Source organism: Prinia subflava, chromosome 24, assembly GCF_021018805.1.
Source record: "Prinia subflava isolate CZ2003 ecotype Zambia chromosome 24, Cam_Psub_1.2, whole genome shotgun sequence".
NCBI classification, from domain to species: domain Eukaryota; kingdom Metazoa; phylum Chordata; class Aves; order Passeriformes; family Cisticolidae; genus Prinia; species Prinia subflava.
The window spans coordinates 1950399-1978328 of NC_086270.1; the positions used below are offsets into that span (position 1 = coordinate 1950399).

A 27930-nucleotide genomic window follows, 5' to 3' on the forward strand; every position below is an offset into this window, starting at 1 on the left:
AGGAGCCGTGTGGCGGCGCGCGGGCTCTCGGTGTCTCCGGCCGGACCGGGCCCAGCGCAGCCCCAGCCCCGTCACGGGCCCCGCCGCCCGCCCGCGACCCCGCCCGAGCCCGCCCGGCCCCCGGCCCGCTCAATGCCCAGGGTGAGGGGGCTGCGGGGGAGCCCAGGGGACCGCGGGAGGCTGCAGGCGCCGCCCCGGGAGCTGCGAATGGGGGGAGGGAATCCCGGGTGTCGCTTGGCGTGTTTGGAGGGGATTCCCCGCTCTGAGGGGGGTTAAATGGTCTGGAGAGCCTCCTCAGGCCCTTGTAGGTGGTCTGGAGGGGTTTTTGTGCTGCGAGGGGCAGCTGGGGAGGGTTGGGGGCTGCGGAAGGCTGAGGGGCTGGTTTGGGGGTGCAGGAGGCTCCCTCTGGGCTGAGGGGCTCCTCTGGAGGGGATTTGGGCTCCACGAGGCTCTGTGTGTCCTGAGGGACTGGCTCGTGGAGCCTTTCCTGTTCTGGGGGAAACTCCCGGCCTGTGCGGTTTGTTTGGGGGGGTTTTGAGGGCTTTGAGGAGGTTTGAGGGCAACTCGGTACCTGTGGGGTCCCTCCTGTGCTGGGGGCTGGCTGGGGACAGTGGCCCTGACCTGCAGCTTTGGGGGTCCCTTCTACCTGCAGGGGCCGTTTGGGGGGTCCTCCCTCACCTGTGGGGCTCAGTGCCCACCTCACACCTGGGTGGGTCCCCAAGCCCCCCTTGCACCCCGTTTTGGGGGGATGTTCAGGAGGGGAGGGCATTTCCTGAGGGATGGAAGCAGTGCGGGGACAGGGAGGCTGCAGGAGGGGTGAATTTGGGGTTTGTGTCTGGTTTTGGGGGGGGTTTGTGCCTGGTTTTGGAGGGGATTTGTACCTGGTTTTTGAGGGGATTTGTACCTGGTTTGGGGGGGGTTTATACCTGGTTTGGGGGGGGGGGTTTGTGCCTGGTTTTGTGGGGGGTTTGTGCCTGGTTTTGGAGGGGGTTTGTGTCTGGTTTTGGAGGGGGTTTGTGCCTGGTTTTGGAGGGGGTTTGTGCCTGGTTTTGGAGGGGGTTTGTAGCTGGTTTTGGAGGGGGTTTGTAGCTGGTTTTGGAGGGGGTTTGTAGCTGGTTTTGGAGGGGGTTTGTACCTGGTTTTGGAGGGGGTTTGTACCTGGTTTTGGGGGGGGGGTTGTGCCTGGTTTTGGGGGGGGTTTGTGCCTGGTTTTGGAGGGGGTTTGTAGCTGGTTTTGGGGGGGGTTTGTAGCTGGTTTTGGGGGGGGTTTGTAGCTGGTTTTGGAGGGGGTTTGTAGCTGGTTTTGGAGGGGGTTTGTAGCTGGTTTTGGAGGGGGTTTGTAGCTGGTTTTGGAGGGGGTTTGTAGCTGGTTTTGGAGGGGGTTTGTAGCTGGTTTTGGAGGGGTTTTATATCTGGTTTTGGGGGGGGTTGTGGCTGGTTTTAGGGGGTTTTATACCTGGTTTTAGGGGATTTTATACCTGGTTTTGGGGGGCATCCAGAGCGGTGCTGTGAGGGGAGGGCTGTAACTGATTCCTGTGTGGATGAGGGGACAAGTTTGATAAAAGCTGGTTTTTTTGGGGGGTGGGAAAGAGAAACCTCGAGGTGCTCTGTAAAGCCTGAAGGATATTTTTGTGCGTGTCTTTAGGGCTGGACAATGGAGGGGGTGACAATTTCTCATGCTGCAGAGGGTCAGATAGAGCAGGAAAGGAAGGGTGGCCAGGATGTGGTGGTTTTCCTGGGCTGGCAATGGGGGCAGGGGCCGGTTTGTCGGGATGAAGGGCTGGAAAAAGGAGGGAACCGATGAATTCCAGGACGAGCAATGCCTCGGGATAAAAGCCCTGGCGTGGCCCGGGGTGCTGCGAGTGACCTGCGGGAAGGTCTGAGTCAGGGAGGGGCGGATTTCTCGGGAATGTCAGCTCGGGGCGTGCTTTGGGTGTGAGAAGGAGCTGAGCTCGGCGATTTTGGGGGTTCAGAGCACAGGTGAGGCTGCGGGGAAGTGCTGGAAGTGCCTTCCTTCAGTCGCATCATGGTTCCTGGGTGTGATTAGTCACGATCTGCATTTTCTCCCGGGGCAGTCTGTGCTCGCTGGTTTCGGGGCAAGGAGGAGGAGGAGGAAGGCAGAAATTTGGCTTTGAAAAGCTCCTGTATAAATGGAAACTCGCCTCGAAACTCCCCGAACGAACCAGGCAGGGTCTGACTCAGAACTGCAGTTAGGATTTAAAGGAGAGGAAAAAAAAAAGATAGAAAAAGAGAGAAACCCAACACTAGAAGCAGCCAGAAAACTCTGTCTCCTTATGACTCAACGTGTAGAAATACTTGGATTTAATCAACTCAGCTGGAGTTAAGGTAGGAGTGTGGATGCACAGCCAGGAATGTGGGTCTTACTCAGGGTCTAGTTGTGATTTTTTTAAATTAAAAAAAACCGATTTCAGTGAATGATTCCAGGCTGAATTCCCTGCGGAGATCCACCCTGGAGTGCTCAACCTTTCCCCGGGCTGGTGCCCGGACTTTGCCCCGCTCTGGAATTCCAGAGCTGTTCCTGCTGGAGCCCGGTGATTCATGGAGAGGCTCCAGCAGGGTGCCCCAGGCCGGGGAAGGAGCTCTGGAGCTGCAGGGCGAGCAGGGAACGTCCTGCAGCAGTGCCAGGGTGAGTGGGAACGGATTTAGGGATTCAGATGGGATCCAGCTCATCCCTGTGAGGGCCACGAGGGGCTGGGATGGAATTCCCAGAGGGGCTGGGGCTGTGAAGTGCAAATTTACTTGGTAACACAAGGAGAGAGAGTTTTAAAAATATTTACTTGGAAAAAATCAGAGGAGCTGTGGCTGCTCCATCCCTGGAAGTGCCCGAGGCTGGGATATCCTGGGATGGTGGGAGCACTCCCTGCCCGTGGATGAGCTTAAAATCCCTTCCACCTGAGCCATCCTGGGATTCCCGGTGATGTTTGCAGGCTGTGGGAGGGGAAAATGCATTTTCAGGGATATCCCTGCCCTGGCACAGAGCAGCTCGGTGCTGTTGGTGCCTCTGGAAGGGAACACACATTTTTCAGGGATATTCCTGCCCTGGCACAGGGCAGCTCGGTGCTGTTGGTGATTCTGGAGGGGAAAATGCATTTTCAGGGCTGTTCCTGCCCTGGCACAGGGCAGCTCGGTGCTGTTGGTGCCTCTGGAGGGGAAAATGATTTTTCAGGGCTCTTTCTGCACTGGCACAGGGCAGCTCGGTGCTGTTGGTGATTCTGGAGGGGAAAATGCATTTTCAGGGATATTCCTGCACTGGCACAGGGCAGCTCGGTGCTGTTGGTGCCTCTGGAAGGGAACACACATTTTTCAGGGATATCCCTGCACTGGCACAGGGCAGCTCGGTGCTGTTGGTGCCTCTGGAAGGGAACACACATTTTTCAGGGATATTCCTGCCCTGGCACAGGGCAGCTCGGTGCTGTTGGTGATTCTGGAGGGGAAAATGCATTTTCAGGGATATCCCTGCCCTGGCACAGAGCAGCTCGGTGCTGTTGGTGCCTCTGGAAGGGAACACACATTTTTCAGGGATATCCCTGCCCTGGCACAGAGCAGCTCGGTGCTGTTGGTGCCTCTGGAGGGGAAAATGCATTTTCAGGGCTGTTTCTCTACTGGCACAGGGCAGCTCGGTGCTGTTGGTGATTCTGGAGGGGAAAATGCATTTTCAGGGATATCCCTGCACTGGCACAGAGCAGCTCGGTGCTGTTGGTGATTCTGGAGGGGAAAATGCATTTTCAGGGCTGTCCCTGCCCTGGCACAGAGCAGCTCGGTGCTGTTGGTGCCTCTGGAAGGGAACACACATTTTTCAGGGATATTCCTGCCCTGGCACAGAGCAGCTCGGTGCTGTTGGTGCCTCTGGAAGGGAACACACATTTTTCAGGGATATTCCTGCACTGGCACAGAGCAGCTCGGTGCTGTTGGTGCCTCTGGGTCGCTTTGACAGCCGGAGATTCAGAGCAGCTCCCTTTTAAATCAGCCCCGAGGGCTCAGAGTTTGGGGCAGGTGAGCTCAGAGCAGCCTGGCACCTCTTAAATAAATATAAAATCCCTTTAGAGCTCCTGTGACCCTGCTATCATCTCACAGCTCGTTTTGCCGATTGTGAAGGGCTAAACCCGTCTGAAATGTCCTTTTTGAGCTCTCAGACCCTGCTGGCTCCTCTGGGGTCACCGTTGTAGCTTTTTGTTGCTTGTTTCTCTCTCCGTGCCCTGTAAAAACTCCAGCTCTGTGTCTCACGCTGAAAACCGAGCCGTGCTGGAGAATGGGCCGTTCCCGGGAACAATCGCGACTTTGTGGCCGGGCTGTGACATTTATCAGTCAGCCCCAGGCTCAGCTCTCAGCCCGGCTTTAACTCCTCAGCTCCAAACCCAGGCACTTTCCCAGCAGAAAACTCAAAATTAGGGAGATGAGCGAGGTGCAAGTGACTCAACTCTGCAACTTCTCTGTTTTCTGTGTGATTTTTGAAGTTGCTTTCAAGTCCTGCTCGACTCGTTAATGGGGTTTTGGTGTTGGGTTTGATATTTGGGCTGAAAGTGTGAGAGTTTTTAGGCTGAGCTGTTGAGCAGGCAGGGCCTTGTTTTCAAAGCCTGGCTTAGACAACACGGCCTTCTGATTTTTAGGAAGGACTTCTTGATGTCACAAACAAATTTCTGAAAGCAATTTTTGAATATAATTCCGTGGTTTAAACAGGATTGTAGCTCGATTTTAATTTTTTTTTCTTAGCAGAACCTTTTGCTTTCTACTTCAAACACTTTTAGCAACTTGAACTTCAAACACTTTTAGCAACTTTCAACTTTTTGGGCACGGAATGCAAATACCATTCAAACGTGTCCTCTGAGAATTTAAGTGATGGGTGGGGAAGGTGTTTTCTTAAAAATAATCCCGGTGTCAGAACAACATTTTCACAGGGAAGGGACTAATCCTGAAGGAATTACCGAGTGTCCAGCTGATTTCCAGGGTGATTCCTGCTCGGGGATGGCGAGCTTGGCCTGGGGCCTGTCCTCCCCCTGGGCAGGTGACAACTGTCACCATTTCCTGCCGTGTCACACACTTTTCATGCCGAGGGAGGTTTTTTTTTCTGTGTGTGTTGTTCCTGCTCGGGCAGATCCGTATCTGCTGCCGGCTTTGGTGTGAGAGGAAACGAGTGAGTCACCCCCAGAGCTTGTCAGCGAACTGGGAGGGACTGGGAGGGACTGGGAAGGAGCCGCAGCCGCCCGCGGGGGTGGACAGGGTGGAACAGTGAAATTTTTTGGACCTCACCCCTCTGCAGGCACGTGTCAGTCTGAGCAAGCTTCCTTCAGGGAGGGTTTCCAAGGAGTTCATCCAAACCCGTTTCGTTCCAGGGCTTGTTCTCCCTCTGCTAGGAGAGGATATTTTAGAAAAGATCTTTTTTTGTTGTTTGGGGGTTTTTTTTTAGGGTAATTTATGCTGGTTTTAAGGCTGGTTTTGGAGGTCGCTGACTTCTTTCACTTTAAAAATGTTGCAGGTGAAAGGTGAAAAAGGTTTTGGCAGCGTAGGGGTGGAGAGGGGTCACTGGGTGGGGAATTTTCAGGAAGGGGAAGTAAAACCCGGCAGAGTTTTGTGGGCAGAGTGGCCACGTTTTCCACAGTTTCCTTTTTTTTGGAAAAGCCAAAATTCTGATTTTTCCGGGATCCAGTCACGGTGCTGATCTCAGGCGTGGAAACCCCGGAGCTTCTGTGGAAGAGGAAAACCCAGCAGCTGGTGGATTCAGCAGGAATAAAATGATTTGGGATTGCTCGGGGCCCTCCCAGGGATCCTTTAAACTCTGAGTAACAAATTAGCAGCGAGCCTGAGCATCCTGAGGGAGCGGAAAGGGGATCCCGGTGCCCTTTCCAGGGGGATCCTGTTGTGCAATCCCTGCCAGCTGCAGCTGCTCCGAGCTGTCTCTCCCTCTCCCTCTCGGTGTAGCTCAGTTCTGGAGGAGCTGGGAATTCCTCACGGGGTCATTCCGTATGTTTGCTTTACCTTGGGCTGTTTTTGGCTCAATCCAGAGCCAAATTTTTGATTTGGGAGTTGATTCCAGCAGCCCCTGGAACTGGAGATGGTGGTGGATGTGTTTGGTTTCACTCCCAGCCATCTCCAGGCCAGGAATTCATTGCCCTCATCTCTCCTGATCATTTCTTACTTTCATTAATTAGTGCTGGTTAATAACTGCCCTTTCCCTAGGTTCTCACCTTATTTTTACCCATTTGAAATTGAATTTCCTCTCCAATCCCCTCAGATCGGGCTGTGAGAACTGGAGATGGTGGTGGATGTGTTTGGTTTCACTCCCAGCCATCTCCAGGCCAGGAATTCATTTCCCTCATCTGTCCTGATCACTTCTTACCTTCCTTAATTAGTGCTGGTTAATAACTACCCTTCCTATAGGTTCTCACCTTATTTTTACCCATTTGAAATTAAATTTCCTCTCAATTCCCCTCAGATCGGGCTGTGAGAACTGGAACTGGAAATGGCGGTGGCTGTGTTTGGTTTCACTCCCAGCCATCTCCAGGCCCTGTCCAGCCAGGAATTCATTTCCCTCATCTGTCCTGATCACTTCTTACCTTCCTTAATTAGTGCTGGTTAATAACTGCCCTTCCTATAGGTTCTCACCTTATTTTTACCCATTTGAAAAGAAATTTCCTCTCAATTCCCCTCGGATCAGGCTGTGAGCGAGGGGAGCCTGATCCTGGTGGGTTCCTAAATCCTTCCCACCTGCACGGAGAACATCTGGATGGGGCCAGAGAACATCTGGATGGGGCCAGAGAACATCTGGATGGGGCCAGAGAACATCTGGATGGACCAGATAACATCTGGATGGACCAGATAACATCTGCATCATCACCATTCCCTGCTGGCACCACCCGGAGCTGCCCCCCAGGCACATCCTGGCAGCTCCAGGAACGTTCCCTGTCCTCCTTTCCCTCTGCTTTTCCCCCTTGGATCTTTCTCCTCCCTTCCCCAGCCCAGCCCGGGGCGTTTTTTGGTTCCTCTCCGTGTCTTATCTCCCTTTCTGACCAGAAAATCTGGAGGTTAATTGGCTGAAAAACGATTCCTTGTTAACCACAGAGCTGGTTACAATTTATTCTCCTGGGGCTTTGAAGTGTAAATTTACTTGGTAACACAGGGGGAGAGAGTTTTTAAAATATTTACTTGGAAAAATCAGAAATTGTAGACTGTAATTTTTAATTTTTTTTTAATTAGAAGCCTGGCTCTTCTTTTTAAGCTTGATATTTCTCAGCAACCCAAACTTTTAAAATTAGCCTTGTGTGCTACATCAACTCCTTATCCTGCTGAAAATAACTTTTTTTTCAGGTTTAAATACAGTGCTTTACATTTTTAATCACTCCTGAGCTAAGAGCTAATTAAATACTTCAGGAATATTCCTTTGGGAAGGGGAGCTGGTGACTCTTTGCCACTCTCAGGACACATGGAAATGAAATATTCCACTTCTTAATCACTCGGTAAATTGTTTGTACAACCGCCTTTTAAAATAATTGGGGTGAAATTCCCTCTTTGATTCCAAGAGGATCCAAAATGACCCTGATTTAACACAACTTCCAGGGCAAAAATAGCTCCGGGTGAGGCTCTTCCAACCAAATCTGGTGCTGAGAAGAAAATCCAGGAGTGGAGCTTCTCCTTCCTCCTCATTTTGCCATGAAATTATTTATAAAACCCCATTTTTATTATCCTCATTAAGTCCTAATTGGCCTTTCACCTCTTAATTTTCTACGATCTGCGAGAGAGCGAATTGATAAATGTGAGGACTCGAGCCTGGCGTGTTTGGAGGGGATAAAATATTCCAGGATTCGTGGTGGAAATTTGAATTTCAGTCACTGAGAGCAGGAGCTGCTTTGAGGTCGGGGGAGGTGATTGCAAACAGCTTTTTCCCTTGCCTCTGGCACGCTAATTAATATCATTTTTTGGCACTGAGAGCTGTACTTTAAGGGAATAATTGCTGTTCTTTGGGTGATTTTTGACTCGGTGGCAGTGAGGAAGGTGATTTAATTTGCCTGTTTGAAAGTGAGGCTCTCATTAGGCACGGGTTTGGGGTGGGAGCTCCACTGGGGGGTGTTTTCCCCTAATTATCTATAATTATCTATAATTAACACCGTGCCACGGTGACCTTCCCACTCCAGCTGCAGCTTTGTGACTCCTGCCTGCAGGTTGGGGTTTTATCCACCTCATTTCAGCCTTTTTCCCCTCAAAAAAGAAGCATCAGCACTGATTCCTTCTTTATTTTTAAAAAGCATTGCTAATTCAATATTTCAATCCTGATCTGAGGTACTCTGGGATAACTCCTAAATTTTCATCCCCCTAAATTTTATGACTTTGTTGCTGAGATTTTTATATTTTGAATTGTGGCTCTTCAAAGTGAGAGCTCTTTCTGCCTTTAAAGCCCAGGTCTGTAAATAGAGATAAGGCCCCGAATAACCCAAAGTTATTATGGTTATAACCGAAATAATTGAGAATAACTAAAAATTATTGCTGTTAAATGACCATTTGGCCATCACTTTGATAGATTTCCAGGGGATATTTCGAATTGGGTGAAATTTATCTGCTAGCAAGAACTCGAACACATGAAAAATTGATTATATTACATTATTTTATTTATTATCCTCTTACTCCTGCTCCTGCTGCTGGTTTTGTTCAGAAAATAGAGCCACAGCAGTGCTATTTTTTATATGTTTGGGATTAATCCAAGCAGGTGTGGCTGTGCCTGTGACATTTCCAAGGCTTTGTGCTGTTTTCTGATATTCCAGAACACAGAATTCCGTGTTCCTGCTGCCTCCAGGAGCAGGAATTCCACCAAACCCCAGAGAATATTTGTGATTTGGGCTATCAGGGGTTTTATTTATTTGTTTTTTCTCACTGCTGATGGTAAAGTGAATTTCTCTGGGTTGTGCCAGTGATGGATTTATTTGGTTTTTTTGGTTTTTCTCACTGCTGATGCTAACATGAGTTTCTCTGAGCTGTGCCAGTGATGGATTTATTTGGTTTTTCTCACTGCTGATGGTAAAGTGAGTTTCTCTGGGCTGTGCCAGTGATGGATTTATTTGGTTTTTTTGGTTTTTCTCACTGCTGTTGTTAAAGTGAGTTTCTCTGGGCTGTGCCAGTGATGGATTTATTTGGTTTTTTTGGTTTTTCTCACTGCTGATGTTAATGGGAATTTCTCTGGGCTGTGCCAGTGATGGATTTATTTGGTTTATTTGGTTTTTCTCACTGCTGATGCTAACATGAGTTTCTCTGGGCTGTGCCAGTGATGGATTTATTTGGTTTATTTTGGTTTTTCTCACTGCTGATGTTAAAGTGAGTTTCTCTGGGCTGTGCCAGTGATGGGTTTATTTGGTTTTTTTGGTTTTTCTCACTGCTGATGCTAACATGAGTTTCTCTGGGCTGTGCCAGTGATGGATTTATTTGGTTTATTTGGTTTTTCTCACTGCTGATGCTAACATGAATTTCTCTGGGGTGTTCCAGCGATGGGAGCAGACCCCCCAACGCTTTTCCCGCTGTCTGTCCCTCGTTCCAGGTGTTCTGTTGGAGGATCCTTGGCACATTTATGGCGATTCTGAGCGTCAGGGCAGACTTCTGCCAGGCCCAGCACAGCGCCCTGGCTGCCAAGTGAGCTCAGGGGGCTCCCCACGTGCGTGTGAGTGCCAGAACCCCCCCCTTTTTTTTAATTTTTCCTTTTTATTTTAATTTTTTAACCATTATATTTAATTTTTTTGGCCTTCAAGACTCCGGGAAGGCGGCGGGCTCAGATTTATGGGATATCCTCTGCTCTCCTGCCCCGTTGGAAGCAGGTTCCTGTCACGGACTCTGGCAGAGCTCAGAAAACCAAGTGGAGAAAAGAGAAACCCCCCAGCCCTCCCTGCCCTCGCCTCACCAGTGCCTCGATGTAGAACAGCCCTGCCTGCAGTGGGAATTTCGGGAGTCTGAAGGATAACACCCGCCAGGAATTGAAAAATTTGGAAGCAAACCTGCTTTTCCTAGGAGCACAATCCCTGAGGAACAAACCCGGCAAAGCAAAGCAAGCTCTGATCAATCCCAGGCAGATTAGTGATCTTCTTTTTGATGTTTTCTGCTGTGAAACGTTTCCAAGGTCATTGATTTTTTTTTCCCATTTATTTTAATTTTTTTCTCTTTTTTTATCCTTTTTTATCCTTTTTTTTTTTCTCTTTTTTTTCTCTTTTTTTTCCTTTTTTTTCCTCTTTTTTTTTCCTTTTTTTCTCTTTTTTCCTTTTTTCTCTTTTTTCCCTTTTTTCCCTTTTTTTTCCTTTTTTTCTTTTTTTTCCTTTTTTTTCTCTTTTTTTCCTTTTTTTCTCTTTTTTTCTTTTTTTTCCCCTTTTTTCCCTTTTTTCCTTTTTTCCTTTTTTTCTCTTTTTTTTTCTTTTTTTTCCCTTTTTTCCTTTTTTCTCTTCTTTTTTCCTTTTTTTCTCTTTTTTTTTCCTTTTTTTTCTCTTTTTTTCCTTTTTTTTCCTTTTTTTCCCTTTTTTCCTTTTTTTTTTCTCTTTTTTCTCTTTTTTTTCCATTTTTTCCATTTTTTCCCATTTTTTTCCATTTTTTCCCTTTTTTCTCTTTTCTTCTTTTTTTTTTCCTTTTTTCCTTTTTTTTCCATTTTTTTATTTGGCCCCTCACACATTTTCTTGGCCATTATGAACCGTCCAGCCCCCGTGGAAATTACTTATGAAAATCTGCGTTTCCTGATCACTCACAACCCAACCAATGCAACCCTCAGCAAGTTCATCGAGGTAAGGAGTCCAAAAAATCCAAAAAAATTCCCCAAATCCTCACAATTTCCTCTGCAGCAATTTCCTCACCGATCCTTCCTCACCTCTGGTGCTTTGTTACCTGAAATTTAAGGTTTTTTGTTTTTTACTATTTTTCACATTCTCTTCACAGCAGGAGAATCACTGCTGATTTTTTTTTGTCTGAATTCCTGCATTTTCTGGCTTGGATCAGCTTCAGTTTTGGGATACAAACACCTCCTGCCTTTCCATCAAGGATTTACTCCAAAAAAATCCCCAAATTTCTCAAAACCTGTGCAGGAATTTGCTGACCAGTCCTTGCTCCCCTCTGGTGCTTTTTTACCTGAAATTTGAGGATTTTTTGTCTTTATTATTAACACTGTATGAGAAGGGAATTCACTTTTTTAGGGGTTTTTTGTCTGAATTTCTGCATTTCCTGGCTTGGATGAGCTTCAGTTTTGAGATACAAACACCTCCCCCTTTCCATCAAGGATTTATTCCAAAAAAATTCCCAAATTTCTCAAAACCTGTGCAGGAATTTGCTGACCAATCCCTCCTCACCTCTGGTTCTTTTTTACCTGAAATTTGAGGATTTTTTGTCTTTATTATTAACATTGTATGAGATGAGAATTCACTTTTTTGTCCAAATTCCTGCATTTTTTGGCTTGGATTAGGTTCAGTTTTGGGATACAAACACCCCCCCCTTTCCATCAAGGATTTACTCCAAAAAAATTCCCAAATTCCTCAAAACCTGTGCAGGAGTTTGCTGACCAATCCCTCCTCCCCTCTGGCGCTTTTTGCCTGTTACCTGAAGTTTGAGGATTTTTTGTCTTTATTTACTCCTTGGATCCAAAAAAAAATTCCCAAATTCCTCACAATTTCCTGTGCAGGAATTCACTGACCAATCCCTCCTCACCTCTGGCGCTTTTTTACCTGAAATTTGAGGATTTTTTGTCTTTATTATTAACACTGTATGAGAAGAAAATTCACTTTTTTAGGTTTTTTTGTCTGAATTCCTGCATTTTTTGGCTTGGATCAGCTTCAGTTTTGGGGTACAAACACCCCCCCTCTTTCTATCAAGGCATCCTTGGACGAGATTAATGGGTCCAAACAGAAAAATGGAAAATTCAGGTTTAAAATACAAAGAATTCCTCCCTCTGGAATTCCCAGAGCAGCTGTGGATCCCTAACTGGAGTGGAATTGAGCTTTGAGTTCCCTTCTGCCTCTCTTGTCTTATTCAGAATATTTTGTGACTCTAAACGTTCTTTTAATGTTCTTTTTCATGAAATAATTCCCTGTTTTTAATAAACCAACCATGGCTCAGCTGCTGCTCTTCAAGAGGCTGAGAGCTGGAACTGAACTTTCTCCTCCCTCAGAACACTAAATACAAGACTCAAACTGAAGTTTGATTTTCCAGGATGAGTTTTCCAACTCCCAGAGCTGTCAGGAATTTTCAGGAATTTCCAGAATTGGCCTCTGCTGGGTCACCCCGTGACTCCAACACCGCAAAATTCAAATTTCCAGTGTGAGAGCACAGCGGAGCAGCAGCAGCACGGTGCATTTCCCATCTCTGTGCCCTTCAGGCCTCTCTCAGGAGGGTTTTTATCTGCTGTGTGCAGCTTTTTTGTCATTCCAGAGGGATCCTGTCACCTCCAGCTGCTGGCTGAGTGTCCCCTCCCGTCTGAGTGTCCCCTCCCGTCTGAGTGTCCCCTCCCGTCTGAGTGTCCCCTCCCGTCTGAGTGTCCCCTCCCGTCTTGAGTGTCCCCTCCCGTCTTGAGTGTCCCCTCCCGTCTTGAGTGTCCCCTCCCGTCTTGAGTGTCCCCTCCCGTCTTGAGTGTCCCCTCCCGTCTTGAGTGTCCCCTCGCGTCTTGAGTGTCCCCTCCCGTCTTGAGTGTCCCCTCCCGTCTGAGTGTCCCCTCCCGTCTGAGTGTCCCCTCCCGTCCGAGTGTCCGTCCCCTCCCGTCCGAGTGTCCCCTCCCGTCCGAGTGTCCGTCCCCTCCCGTCCGAGTGTCCGTCCCCTCCCGTCCGAGTGTCCCCTCCCGTCCGAGTGTCCCCTCCCGTCCGAGTGTCCCCTCCCATGGCTCTGCTCCCACAGCACCGCTCCCATCCTTTTGTTTTCATTCCCCCCCAATTATTGAGAATTTCCTCCCATTTTTCAGGACTGTCTACAGCAGATATTCCTCCTAATCCCGAGGTGTAATCCAGCCCCAGACACAGAGGGAATTCTGGTTTTTGAGCCCTCAGCGTGAGCTTTGTTTGATGCCCTGGTTCTGTATCTGGCACCTTGCAGGGCATCACCAGGAGCGTGCTGGGCTGTGCTGTCCCTCCAATGTCACCACTGGCTGCAGCAAACAGCCCCAGGCTCCTATTTAAAGAGGAGAAGGAGCTGCGTGGAGGATTTAAGCAGCTATTTTAAATTTATTCTTAGAATTGTTATTTCTTTTTCACCCCCTCTCTCAGATATTTCTCATTTGTCACTCGTAGCTTTTCCTCACAAACTTTATCCCTTGCTCCTTCCTTGGGCCTGGGTGCCCTGAAACTGTGGAAATGTTGGGTTTTATAGCTGATAAAAAAGAGATTTATCATTTATAAGCAGCTATTTTGAATTTAGAATTGCAATTTCTTTCTCACCCCCTCTCAGAGAATATTTCTTGTTTTTCCTGTTGCTGGTAACTTTTTCTCACCAACTTTATCCCTTGATCTTTCATTGGGCCTGGGTGCCCTGAAACTGTGGAAGATGTTTGGTTTATAGCTGATAAAAAAGAGATTTATCATTCATAAGCAGCTATTTTAACTTTACTCTTAGAATGGCAAATTTTCCCCCCTCAGAGATTTTTCACGTTTGTCCTGTCACTCAGGACACTTTTCTCACAAACTTTATCCCTTGCTCCTTCCTTGGGTCTGAGTGCCCTGAAACTGTGGAAATGTTTGATTTTATAGCTGCTAAAAAAGAGATTTATCATTTATAAGCAGCTATTTTAACTTTACTTTTAGAATTGCAATTTTTTCCCCCCCTCAGAGATATTTCTCATTTGTCACTTGTAGCTTTTCCTCACCAACTTTATCCCTTGTTCCTTCCTTGGGTCTGAGTGCCCTGAAACTGTGGAAATGTTGGAGTTTATAGCTGCTAAAAAAGACATTTATCATTTATAAGGAGCTATTTTAACTTTTAGAATTGCTATTTTTTTTCACCCCCTCAGAAATATTTCTCATTTGTCACTTGTAGCTTTTCCTCACCAACTTTATCCCTTGCTCCTTCCTTGGGCCCGAGTGCCCTGAAACTGTGGAAATGTTGGATTTTATAGCTGCTAAAAAAGAGATTTCTCATTCCCCAGTGCCTCAGGTGTTTTCCTTTCTCCTCAAGGAGCTGAAGAAGTACGGGGTGACAACCTTGGTGCGAGTTTGTGATGCCACTTATGACCAAGCTCCAATCGAGAAAGAAGGAATCCAAGTCCTAGTGAGTTGCCTTTAAAACTGCCTAAAAATGTGAATTTTCCTGTCTAGAAGTTGTGGGGATCTCTTCATGCTTGGGGCTGGTCCAGCTTGGCCAAAAGTAAAATAGCACCAGGTGGGTTTGAGGAGCTCATTTTGTGTGTTTTTTGGATTTGTTGAGATGTTTTTTTGCTTTTTAGTGATTATTTGGGTTATATCTGATGCTCAGCCCTGTGGTTGAAACCTGGTTTGGTTCTTTTCTCTGGCCAAAAGGATTTTTTTGGCTTTGCTGTTGGTTTTTTCAGGATGTGGATAAAATTCCTGCTGCTTTTGTTGATACAAATTTCTGTGGAATGACCGTGGCAGGAGATAATCAGGGAATCCTGGAATGTTTGGGGTTGGAAAGGACCTTAAAGCTCGTGGAATCCTGGAATATTTGGGGTTGGAAAAGATCTTAAAACTCATTGTAAAACTCATGGAATCCCAAAATGTTTTGGGGTTGGAAAGGACCTTAAAACTCATTGTAAAACTTATGGAATCCTGGAATGTTTTGGGGTTGGAAAAGACCTTAAAGCTCATCCTTAAAGCTCAGGGAATCCCAAAATATTTTGGGGTTGGAAAGGACCTTAAAGCTCATGGAATCCCAAAATGTTTTGGGCTGGAAAGGACCTTTAAAGCTCATGGAATGCTGGAATGTTTTGGGGTTGGGAAGGACCTTAAAGCTCATTGTAAAACTCAGGGAATCCTGGAATGTTTGGGGTTGGAAAGGGCCTTAAAACTCATGGAATCCCAAAATGTTTTGGGGGTGGAAAAGACCTTAAAGCTCATTGTAAAACTCATGGAATCCTGGAATGTTTTGGGGTTGAGAAGGACCTTAAAGCTCATGGAATCCTGGAATTTTTTGGGGTTGGAAAGGACCTTAAAGCTCATAGAATCCCAAAATATTTTGGAGTTGGAAATGACCTTAAAGCTCATGGAATCCTGGAATATTTTGGGATTGGGAAGGACCTTAAAGCTCATCCCTGCCACTTCCCACTGTCCCAGGCTGCTCCAAGCTGGCCTTTCGACAATCCTGGGAAATCCATCCCAAACAAATTCATCCCAACTCCTCCTCATCCTCAGAGGGAAAAATTCCCCCCAAAAACCCCATCCAGCCCTGCCCTCCTTCCCTCTTCAGCAGGTGGAATTCTGGAATTCCTGCCCTGCTCCCTCACAGGTTTTTTTAAGAGGTGTGTGCTCACCCCGAGCTCCCAGGCTCTGTTTTTCCAGGCAATCCTCGGGAATTCTTCCAGCTTGCCCCATACAATCAGTTTATTTTATTTATTTTATTTATTTTAAATTGCACCTCGACCTTCCTGCAGCTCTCTTTGCTTTTCATGGCTCGGCCACAGGGAAGCCATGAGGAGAGGGGAAAAAAAATAGAATTTTATCCTGGCGGATCAGTGAGAATTCCACATCCAGCTCAGTCAGGTTTCTTGGCTTCCAGCCCTGCAGAACTTTGATTTTTTATTCCAGCTCCGGCAGCCACGTGGGCCTCGGTGGTGGTGTTGAGGTCTTTCCTTGCAGGGAGGGGCTGGAATTCCCTCTGGAATTCCCTTTGGAATTCCCTCTGGAATTGTGTTCTCCCTCCTTGAGGGAGGGGCTAGAAATCCCTCTGGGATCCCCTCTGGGATTCCCTTTGGGATTTCCTCTGGGATTCCCTTTGGGATTCCCTCTGGGATTCCCTCTGGGATTTCCTCTGGAATCCCCTCTGGAATCCCCTCTGGAATCCCCTCTGGAATCCCCTCTGGAATCCCCTCTGGAAATCCCCTCTGGGATCCCCTCTGGAATCCCCTCTGGAAATCCCCTCTGGAATCCCCTCTGGAATTTCCTCTGGGATCCCCTCTGGAATTTCCTCTGGGATCCCCTCTGGGATCCCCTCTGGGATCCCCTCTGGAATTTTCCCTCCTTGCAGGGAAGGGCTGGAATTCCCTCTGGGATTCCCTTTGGGATTTCCTCTGGAATTTCCTCTGGAATTTCCTCTGGAATCCCCTCTGGAATCCCCTCTGGAATCCCCTCTGGAATCCCCTCTGGAATCCCCTCTGGGATCCCCTCTGGGATCCCCTCTGGGATCCCCTCTGGAATTTCCTCTGGAATTTCCTCTGGAATTTCCTCTGGAATCCCCTCTGGAATTTCCTCTGGAATCCCCTCTGGAATCCCCTCTGGAATCCCCTCTGGAATCCCCTCTGGAATCCCCTCTGGAATCCCCTCTGGAATCCCCTCTGGAATCCCCTCTGGGATCCCCTCTGGAATTTCCTCTGGAATTTCCTCTGGAATTTCCTCTGGGATCCCCTCTGGAATTTCCTCTGGAATCCCCTCTGGAATCCCCTCTGGAATCCCCTCTGGAAATGCCCTCTGGAATCCCCTCTGGAAATGCCCTCTGGAATCCCCTCTGGAAATGCCCTCTAGAATCCCCTCTGGAAATGCCCTCTGGGATCCCCTCTGGAATTTCCTCTGGAATTTCCTCTGGGATCCCCTCTGGGATCCCCTCTGGAATCCCCTCTGGAATCCCCTCTGGAATCCCCTCTGGAATCCCCTCTGGAATCCCCTCTGGAATTGCGTTTTCCGTCCTTGCAGGGCTGTCTGGGGTTTTGGACTCGCTCCTCCTTGGGACACTGCCAGAGGCTGGAGGGATTAAATTCGGATTAAATTCGGATTAAATTGGTGCTGTGGAATCCCTCTGAGCCCTGAGTGAAGCTGGGAGAGAATTCCTGTGCCAGAATTCTGTGAGCTGGGCTGGAATTCCCAGCTGGGATGGAATTCCCACCTTTTCCAGGCCCTGGGCAATGCTCTGGAGTTTGTGTTTCTAAAACAATTCAGGTTTTTGGTGCTCAGGAAGCTTGAAAACCTCAATTTTGAACCGAAAGCTGCTCTTTGAGGAAGCTTTGCTAAAAAAAAATAAACTGGAAATGGGGTTTCCTGCAGCTCTGCCCTGGTGTGGAGGGTTAATAAACCCAAATTTCCCTATTTTCTCCCAAAAAATTGAAATTAAGGACCTCAAATTCGTGTCGTGAAAGCAACAGGGGCTTAAAAATATTGAGTAATTTCATAATTGATCAAAAACCTTGGACAGATGGCTCAGGACTCTTGTGTTAGTCATGAATTCATTAATTTAAAATTATTGTGGGTTCATTACTTAGGGCAGAATCTCCTGTTTGAAGACATTTCCCACAACCTAAAAAGCCTCAGGACACTGCTCTAGGAGGGAAATAAATCCAGCTTCTCTTCCCCATGAATTCCTGGGGAATTTAAATTTTAAATTTAAACAATTTAAATTTAAATTTAAAAATTTTAAAAATAAAATTATTTTGATTTTCCAGGCAGAGCCCTGTCCCTGCTCTGAAATAGGATTGAGTTACCCCCGGCTGAGAAAATAACACCTCTCTATTTAAAGCTAATATTTGTCTGTAAAAAATAAAATAACACTGGAGATTAAAAACCCAGCCTGGGGGATGATGAGTGCCTCTTTTAGCACTGGTTAAAGTCGATTTTTGCACTGCTGAGGTCAAAAATGTGGTGAAACCCTGAAAATAGGAATAATTTGGGAGCTACCATGGGGGGGATTTTTTTTTTTTTTTTTTTTTTGATTTTTTTGATTTTTTGGAAATTTTTTTTTATTTTTTTGGAATTTTTTTTGGATTTTTTTTGGATTTTTTTTTTTTAATTTTTTGACCTTTTTTGACTTTTTTGATTTTTTTTGGATTTTTTGATTTTTTTTGATTTTTTTTTATTTTCTTTTGATTTTTTTTTTTGATTTTTTTGATTTTTTTTTGATTTTTAAAAATTTTTTTTTGATTTTTAAAATTTATTTATTTCAATCTTTTTTTTAATTTCCCCCTCAGGACTGGCCATTTGATGACGGAGCGCCGCCCCCCAGCCAGATCGTGGAGGATTGGCTGAACCTCCTGAAATCCAAATTCCGGGAGCAGCCCGGCTGCTGCGTGGCCGTTCACTGCGTGGCCGGCCTGGGCAGGTCAGTGCTGCTAAAATCCAATTAAAATCTCATTTATTGCGCAGGAAAGGGGCTGACAAACCCCAATTTCTGTGTGTGCTACCAAAGGGTTGAAATCAAGGAGCTCAGATTGGTGCTGTGGAAGAAGCAGCTTGAAAATATTGAATAATTTTATAATTGATGAAAAATCTTGGGGAGGGATCAGGACACTTGTGTCAGTCATGGATTCATTAATTTAAAGTTATTGTGGATTCATTAATTTATAAAAGTATTGTTAATTAATTCATTTGAAAGTATTGTGAATTAATTCGTTTTAAAGTGTTGTGAATTAATTCATTCAAAAGTATTGTGAATTCATTAATTTATAAAAGTATTGTGAATTCATTAATTTATAAAGGTATCGTGAATTAATTCATTTGAAAGTATCGTGAATTAATTCATTCGAAAGTATTGTGAATTAATTCATTCGAAAGTATTGTGAATTAATTCATTTAAAATGATTGTGAATTAATTCATTTAAAATGATTGTGAATTCATTAATTTATAAAAGTATTGTGAATTAATTCATTTAAAAGTATTGTGAATTAATTCAATTGAAAATATTGTGAATTAATTCAATTGAAAATATTGTGAATTAATTCATTTGAAAGTATTTGAATTCATTAATTTATAAAGGTATTGGGAATTAATTCATTTAAAAGTATTGTGAATTAATTGATTTATAAAAGTATTGTGAACTAATTCATTTAGAAATGTTATGTATTCACAAATTTAAAAGTATTGGGAATAATTAATTTTAAAGTATTTGAATTCATTAATTTATAAAGGTATCGTGAATTAATTAATTTGAAAGTATTGTGAATTAGTTCATTTTAAAGTATTGTGAATTAATTAATTTTAAAGTATTGTGAATTCATTAATTTATAAAGATATAGTGAATTAATTCATTTGAAAGTGTTGTGTATTCACAAATTTAAAAGTATTGGGAATAATTAATTTTAAAGTATTTGAATTCATTAATTTATAAAAGTATTGTGAACTAATTAATTTAAAAGTATTGTGAACTAATTCATTTAAAAGTATTGTGAATTAATTAATTTTAAAGTATTTGAATTCATCAATTTATAAAAGTATTGTGAATTAATTCATTTTAAAGTATTGTGAATTAATTCATTCAAAAGTATTGTGAATTAATTCATTTAAAAGTATTGTGAATTCATTAATTTATAAAGGTACCGTGAATTAATTCATTTGAAAGTATTGTGAACTAATTAACTTTAAAGTATTTGAATTCATCAATTTATAAAAGTATTGTGAATTAATTCATTTTAAAGTGTTGTGTATTTACAAATTTAACAGTATTGTGAATTAATTAATTTTAAAGTATTTGAATTCACAAATTTATAAAAGTATTGTGAATTCATTCATTTGAAAGTGTTGTGTATTCACAAATTTAAAAGTATTGTGAATTAATTAATTTTAAAGTATTTGAATTCATTAATTTATAAAGGTATTGTGAATTAATTAATTTTAAAGTATTGTGAATTCATTAATTTATAAAAGTATCGTGAATTAATTCATTTAAAAGCGTTGTGTATTCACAAATTTAAAAGTATTGTGAATTCATTGAGTTAAAAGGATTGTGAAATAATTAATTTTAAAGTATTGTGAATTAATTTAGAAGTATTGCGAATTAGTTTAAAAATATTGTGAATTAATTTAGAAGCATTGTGAATTAATTTCGAAGTATTGGGAATTAATTAAGTGTTGTGGACTCACTAATTTAAAAGTGTTGTGCAATGATCAATTTAAGGATATTATGGATTCATTAATTTAAAAATATTTGTTCTAAAACAACAAACCTTTCAGTTGTACTTTACACAAATATACAAATATATATACAAATATGATATTTTAATAATATTTTATATATTTCTTTTTATATTTCTTTTATATTTATATATAAATATATGCTTTTTAATATTTTTATATTTATTTTATATTTATTTATAATATTTTTTATACTTTTTTTATTATTTCCTTCTGTTTTCCACTGATAAACTATTTGTGGAAATTTAAAAAAAAGCCATTTAGGAGCACTGCTTTAATTTACTTTTCCTCCTCTCTAGTGGAGTTTCATCCCTTTAATCCTTTTTTACTCCACCCTTACAGGTTGCTCTGTGGGGTGCAGAAAAATCAATGTATTCTGGGATTCCTGCTTGTTAAAAACCTATTTTTTTACCCTTAACTGACTTCCAAAATGAAGATCCCAAAGCAGAAAATTCCATTTATCGCTGTTCCTTTACGGAATTAATTTAAAAAGAAAAATACATAAATATCTATAAAGCCATGGCTCAGTCTCTGCACGGCTCAAAAGCATCCAGGAGATGTCAAAAAGCAGAAAATTAAATTTAAATAAGATAAAACCCCTAAAAACCCAGAATTATTATCACACTAAAGAGCACCTATTGATTTTTATTTCCTTTACAGGCACAATCCCTTCCAAAAAAAAGTGATTTTACATCGGGGAAAAAACACCTTTCTCTAGGAAATATTAAAAAAAACCCTTCAGCTGCTTGTTTGGGAGAGGAATTAGATGAATTCTGAAGGATTATATTTATTATTTCTGTGGATTTTTATTTAAATATTGATTTTCCCTGCAGGGCTCCCGTTCTGGTCGCGCTGGCTCTCATTGAATGTGGAATGAAGTATGAGGATGCAGTTCAGTTTATAAGGCAGTAAGTGAAAATTCAATTTATTTTTCCCCTCAGGAATCTTTAATTTTGTGTTTTTTACCAGCCTGAACCTGTTAAGGAAGATATTTAAAAATATTTTAAGAATTTTATCCTCAAATAAATATGACCTCATTAAAATCTGGGTTTAAATGTGAAGAAAAAGCTCAAATATTTGGAATTTTGTGAGGTAAAAGTGCCAGAATGGAGCTATAAAAATTGAATAAAGAGGATTAACAGGTGGTCTCTCTTTAAAATCTGGGTTTAAATATGAAAAAAAGCCTCCAAAATTTTGATTTTTCTGAGGTAAAAGTGTCAAGGATGTGGCTGTAAATTTGCTGCTAATTAATGAGGATTAAAAAGGGATCTCTTGCCTTAAAATCTGTGTGTAAATGTGAAGAAAAAGCTCAAATATTTTGAATTTTGTGAGGTAAAAGTGCCAGAATGGAGCTATAAAAATTGAATAAAGAGAATTAACAGGTGGTCTCTCTTTAAAATCTGGGTTTAAACATGAAAAAAAGTCTCAAGAATTTTGATTTTTGTGAGGTAAAATGGTCTAGACCAGAGCTGTAAAAATTGCTGCTGATTAATGAGGATTAAAAAGGGATCTCTTGCCTTAAAATCTGTGTGTAAATGTGAAGAAAAAGCTCAAATATTTTGAATTTTGTGAGGTAAAAGTGCCAGAATGGAGCTATAAAAATTGAATAAAGAGGATTAACAGGTGGTCTCTCTTTAAAATCTGGGTTTAAATATGAAAAAAAGCCTCAAAAATTTTGATTTTTCTGAGGTAAAAGTGTCAAGGATGTGGCTGTAAATTTGCTGCTAATTAATGAGGATTAAAAAGGGATCTCTTGCCTTAAAATCTGGGTTTAAATGTGAAGAAAAAGCTCAAATATTTGGAATTTCGTGAGGTAAAAGTGCCAGAATGGAGCTATAAAAATTGAATAAAGAGAATTAACAGGTGGTCTCTCTTTAAAATCTGGGTTTAAATATGAAAAAAAGCCTCAAGAATTTTGATTTTTGTGAGGTAAAATGGTCTAGACCAGAGCTGTAAAAATTGCTGCGGATTAATGAAGATTAACAGACTCTCTCCTTAAAATCGGGCTTTAAATGTGAAGAAAAAGCTCAAATATTTTGATTTTTCTGAGGTAAAAGTGTCAAGGATGTGGCTGTAAATTTGCTGCTAATTAATGAGGATTAAAAAGGGATCTCTTGCCTTAAAATCTGTGTGTAAATGTGAAGAAAAAGCTCAAATATTTTGAATTTTGTGAGGTGAAAGTGTCAGGAATGGAGCTATAAAAATAGAATAAAGAGGATTAACAGGTGGTCTCACACCCTCTCTTTAAAATCTGGGTTTAAATATGAAAAAAGCCTCAAAAAATTTGATTTTTCTGAGGTAAAATGGTCTAGACCAGAGCTGTAAAAATTGCTGCGGATTAATGAGGATTAACAGATCTCTCGCCTTCAAATCGGGCTTTAAATGTGAAGAAAAAGCTCAAATATTTTGATTTTTTTTGAGGTAAAAGTGTCAATTATGTGGCTGTAAATTTGCTGCTGATTAATGAGGATTAAAAAGGGATCTCTCGCCTTAAAATTTGGCTTTAAATGTGAAGAAAAAGCTCAAATATTTTGAATTTTGTGAGGTAAAAGTGTCAGGGATGGGGCTATAAAAATCGATTCTGATTAAATAGGATTTACAGGTGGTCAAGTTAAAAGCTGGAATTTGATCTGAATATTCCTCTAAAATATTGTGAAATACACAAAAATCTGCTTTTTAATGCTAAAAAACTCATTAAAAACAATAAAAATTAAAAAAAAAAAAGTGAAAAAAAGAGCTGGAATTTGACCTGAATATTCCCCTGAAATATTACGAAACACACAAAAATCTTCTTTTTAATGCTACAAAACTCATTAAAAAAACAAATTTTAAAAAAAGTTTAAAAAAAAGCTGGAATTTGACCTGGATATTCCCCTGAAATATTATGAAACACACAAAAATCTGTTTTTTAATGCTAAAAACTCATTAAAAAACAATTAATTTTTTTTTTAAAAGGTTAAAACAGAAAAAAGCTGGAATTTGACCTGAATATTCTCCCAAAATATTATAAAATACATGAAAATCTGTTTTTTAATGCTAAAAAGCTCATTTAAAAAACAATAAAAAGTAAAAAAAAAGCTGGAATTTGGCCTGAATATTCCCCCAAAATATTGTGAAATACACAAAAATCTGCTTTTTAATGCTAAAAAACTCATTTAAAAAACAAAAAATACCAAAACAAACAAACAAACAAAAAGTTAAAACAAAAAAAAAGCTGGAATTTGACCTGAATATTCCCCCAAAATATTGTGAAATACACAAAAATCTGCTTTTTAATGCTAAAAAACTCATTTAAAAAACAAAAAATACCAAAACAAACAAACAAAAAGTTAAAACAAAAAAAAGCTGGAATTTGACCTGAATATTCCCCCAAAATATTGTGAAATACACAAAATTCTGCTTTTTAACCCCAAAAAACTCACTGAAACCACAATTAATCTGCCCGAAGCGAGCAGTGCCTTAATTAATTTTAATTAATTAATTAAAATGCCTTAATTTTGATTTTATTTTTTAGGAAAAGGAGGGGAGCTTTCAATTCCAAACAGCTGCTTTACCTGGAGAAATACCGGCCCAAGATGCGATTACGCTTCAAAGACGCCAACGGTCACTGCTGTGTTCAATAAATAAATCCAAAAAAATAAGAATTAATCTCAAAAAGGAAGGCAGAACGAGCTGGGGGCTCTGCTCTGGACTCTTGGCACCTGAAAATGTGAATTTGGAATCAAAAAGAAGCAAAAAAAAGCAAAAAAAAAAGCAAAAAAACCCCCAACAAAATTCAAATTACAGCGTTCCTTAAAATAAAAAAAAAAGGGTGATGATGATTGAAAGGAAAAAACTCCCCCAAAATTAAAAATAATAATAATAATAATAATAAAAGCCAATTAAGAGAAACATTTCAGTGAAGGATTGTTTTCTCCTTAAGCTGCAAAAAACCCGCAAGGAGAAAAGCAAGTTTGTGAACCTTCTGTATTTTTAACTTTTTAAAGAAAAGAAATAAAGTCAACTTTATGTCTAAGGAAAAGCAGCGTTGCCTTGTGCAGGAAGGATTTCCTCCAGGTGAGGATGTGAATTCCTTTTTAATTAAAAAATGAAATTTTTTGTTGTTTTTAACCAGGCAGGGACACCAGGAGGAGCTGGCTGGGAACAGCCTGACAGCCTTAAATTTTGGGCAAATTCCAAATTTTTTTTGGGATTGGGGGATTTCCATGGAATTCTGACTCCTGGGGGGTTTGAACAGGAACCTCACTGCCCAAAATTTCTTTTTTTGTCTCTGATTTTCTCTGTGTCACTCTCATTTTTCCCAAAGAATTCAGCTGAAATGTTAATTTTAGACAGAAAATCCATCCTGGCACACATGACTGATGTTCCAAAGTGTCCTGGGTGAAGGAGGGGCGAGTCAGACAAGGCTTTAAAATTAATTTCTCTGTCAGAAAGATGGAAAAGGCTTTTTATTTTTATTTTTATTTTAATTTTTTTTACTGCTGTCCACATTCCCCTGCCTTGCTGAGCACAGAAAATCAGGATTTTTGGGAAGGTGTGAGGGGGAATTTTCTCAGCTAAACCTCTGATTGCCTTCTTTTTAATTGGGGTTTTTTGGGATGGAGAATCATAAATTCCACCCCAAAATCCTGACATTCTTCATCAGGAAACCCCAAAAATGGGAATTTTGGAGACTTTTCTGTGGGGCTGCCGGGGAACAAACCAAGGGATTTTAGGAGTAATTTTGGCCAGGCTGCTCCTAACAAATTTTTGATTTTGGCTGCCCCAGGGTTACATTCTGCACCTTCTTCTTGATATTTTTCCCGAATATCCCTAATTTTTTCCATAATACCCAGCCTTGGAAGGGTTTGGACCCACCTTGCCGAGCACAGAAAATCGGAATTTTGAGGGAGGGCCTCACTTGGTGTGAGGGGAAATTTTCTCAGCTAAACCTCTGATTGCCTTCTTTTTTTATGGGTTTTTTGGGATGGAGAATCATAAATTCCACCCCAAAATCCTGATATTATTCATCAGCAAACCCCAAAAATGGGAATTTTGGAGACCTTTCTATGGGGCTGCCGGGGAACGAACCAAGGGATTTTAGGAGTAATTTTGGCCAGGCTGCTTCTAACAAACATATTTTTGATTTTGGCTGCCCCAGGGTTACCTTGAGCACTTTCTCCTTGATATTTTTCCAGAATATCCATAATTTTTTCCATAATACCCAGCCTTGGAAGGGTTTGGATCCACCTTGCTGAGCACAGGAAATTGGGATTTTTGGGAAGGTGTGAGGGGGAATTTTCTCAGCTAAACCTCTGATTGCCTTCTTCTTTTTAACTGAGGTTTTTGGGATGGAGAATCCCAAATTCCACCCCAAAATCCTGATATTCTTCATCAGCAAACCCCAAAAATTGGGAATTTTGGAGACTTTTCTGTGGGGCTGCCGGGGAACGAACCAAGGGATTTTAGGAACAATTTTGGCCAGGCTGCTTCTAGCAAATGTGTTTTTCATTTTTGGCTGCCCCAGGGTTACCTTGAGCACCTTTTCCTTGATATTTTTCCAGAATATCCATAATTTTTTCCATAATACCCAGCCTTGGAAGGGTTTGACCCACCTTGCCGAGCACAGAAAATTGGGATTTTTGGGTCGGGCCTCACTTGGTGTGAGGGGAAATTTTCTCAGCTAAACCTCTGATTGCCTTCTTCTTTTTTTATGGGTTTTTTGGGATGGAGAATCCCAAATTCCACCCCAAAATCCTGACATTCTTCATCAGCAAACCCCCGAAAATGGGAATTTTGTGATCAAATCAATGGATTTCAGTAGCGATTTTAGCCAGGCTACTTCTACCAAACACATTTTTGCAGCGCCCTTCCCGGGGTGACCTTGTGCACCTTCTCCTGGATATTTCCCCATGATATCCATATTTTTTTCCATAATTTCCAGCCCTGGAAGGGTTTGGATGCAGTTTTAGGTCTCTGTTCCCTCAGGATATTTTGCTGTTTATCACCAAATTCCATTTCTGTACCTGCAGCAGGTGAGGCCTCGTCCCCATCCCTCATCCTCCCTCCCCAGAGTTTCTCCCTTTTCCCAACTCCTTTCCAGAGCACAGGGAATGGAATTTTGGAATTCCAAAAATCCAAAAATTCTCTCCCTTTATGAGAGATTTTTGTATCAATTGAAGCAGAAAATGTTGGTGCTTGTTGAACCCCTCAGGTGAGCTCCCCAAACCCCGGTGTGTCCCCACTTCCATCTAGCTGTGGTTGTGCTGAATTCCCTCCTCCCTTTGGAATATTCTGATTTTTCCATGGATCTGTGGCTGGGGTTGTTCTGAATTCCCTCCTCCCTTTGGAATATTCTGATTTTTCCATGGATCTGTGGCTGTGGTTGTGCTGAATGCCCTCCTCCCTCTGGAATATTCTGATTTTTCCATGGATCTGTGGTTGTGGTTGTTCTGAATTCCCTCCTCCCTTTGGAATATTCTGATTTTTCCATGGATCTGTGGCTGTGGTTGTTCTGAATTCCCTCCTCCCTTTGGAATATTCTGATTTTTCCATGGATCTGTGGCTGTGGTTGTTCTGAATTCCCTCCTCCCTTTGGAATATTCTGATTTTTCCATGGCGCTGTGGTTGTTCTGAATTCCCTCCTCCCTTTGGAATATTCCAATTTTTCCATGGATCTGTGGCTGGGGTTGTGCTGAATTCCCTCCTCCCTTTGGAATATTCTGATTTTTCCATGGATCAAGGAGCCCTGGAAGTGGCTGGTGATGCCCGGGATGGGAGGGAAATGGGGCTGAAATCACCAAATTCCGGTTTTTGCCTTTCCCTCTTGCACTCAGAGCCTGATGGGCAGATAAAACCAGACCTTTCTGCAATGAAAAAAGGAAAATTTTTTAGCCAAATTTATCCTGGTTTTAAATATGACAAATCCTGGAATTCACACTGGAGGGGAAGGTGCTGAACTGGAGGAAAAGCCCAACTCCTGAAGAACAATAAACCAAATTTTAAACGCTCCGTGTATAATTCACATTCTTCCCCTGCTCCCCTCACTCCCCTCCGGATTTAAAATCTCCTAATTACCAAATCCAGCCTTAATTTGAGGGGCAAACAGTGGAAAAATGTGAATTATCCCGGTGTCCCCACGAGCCGGGGGTGTCACTGTGTCCCCCCTGTCCCACAGGCACAGCCCGGGCTCAGCACTTGAATTTGGTGCAATAAAGTTCTTGCAGTAAAATCTCATTTTCCTCTGCCTCTCCATGCACTCATCGCAGCTCATTAAATGAGAAATGATCGCCTTTAATTGCGTTTAATTATCTCCAAAGAGTTTGTGCTCCGTGGTTTGGAGTTGCTGCTGGGAAAATCTCTTTTTAACAAGGAAACAGGAACAATTCTCTTCCTTTATCTCTTTAAAAAATTAAAAGAATAAAGGTGGAAACTTACCTTGAAACAACCCAAACAACAGCTCCGACCTTTCCCAAGAGCTGTTGCCAAAACTTTTCTGCACAAGGCTTGACCTGGCAGCACCTGAATGGGGGCATTGTTTTGGGGTGAAAATAGGGGAATTTGGGGGTCCTGAACACCGATATTTTCTCTTTCCTTAACACTGGAATGCTGTTAATATTTTTAATTCATCTAAATAATTTCAGGTACATTTTTTCCCCCTGGATTTTTCACAGAAGTTGATCTGTTTAATTTATTTAAATTAATTTCAGGTGCTTTTTTTCCCTGGGTTTCACTGATAACGATCAGCTTTGCTCTGCTGCCATCAGAGAAATCTCCTTGCAAATGGGTCTTGTATTTCCAACTTTTATCTGATTTTTCCCACTCCCAGAACAAAATTTTAATCCCTGTTTGACTGTGAGAGAATAAAACCCCTGGGAGGGGAGACTGGAAGTTCCAGCTCCTCTTTTTTAGGGTTTTTTTTTTGTCTTTTTAACCCCAAAC

General features: G+C 42.3%; 1 protein-coding gene and 1 long non-coding RNA gene across 3 annotated transcripts; one reads left to right on the top strand and one right to left on the bottom strand.

The window, feature by feature from the left end:
• PTP4A2 (protein tyrosine phosphatase 4A2) lies at nucleotides 1-23903 on the top strand. 2 transcript variants are annotated; one of them, XM_063418920.1, is made up of 8 exons: nucleotides 1-141; nucleotides 9539-9658; nucleotides 9747-10111; nucleotides 10678-10760; nucleotides 14122-14214; nucleotides 18071-18201; nucleotides 20844-20918; nucleotides 23525-23903. In XM_063418920.1, the coding sequence occupies exons 3-8, from the start codon at nucleotides 10084-10086 to the stop codon at nucleotides 23631-23633; spliced, it is 519 nt and encodes a 172-aa protein (XP_063274990.1). In that variant the 5' UTR covers nucleotides 1-141; nucleotides 9539-9658; nucleotides 9747-10083; the 3' UTR covers nucleotides 23634-23903. The 2 variants fall into 2 exon arrangements, with proteins under 2 accessions (XP_063274990.1, XP_063274991.1); XM_063418921.1 differs by lacking the exons at nucleotides 1-141; nucleotides 9539-9658; nucleotides 9747-10111 and having other exon boundaries at nucleotides 10602-10760.
• On the bottom strand, nucleotides 23629-27930 carry LOC134561696 (uncharacterized). Its single transcript, XR_010082962.1, has 2 exons — nucleotides 25240-27930; nucleotides 23629-24509 (listed from the first exon to the last, which is right to left on the bottom strand). It is a non-coding gene; the product is annotated as an uncharacterized LOC134561696 (long non-coding RNA).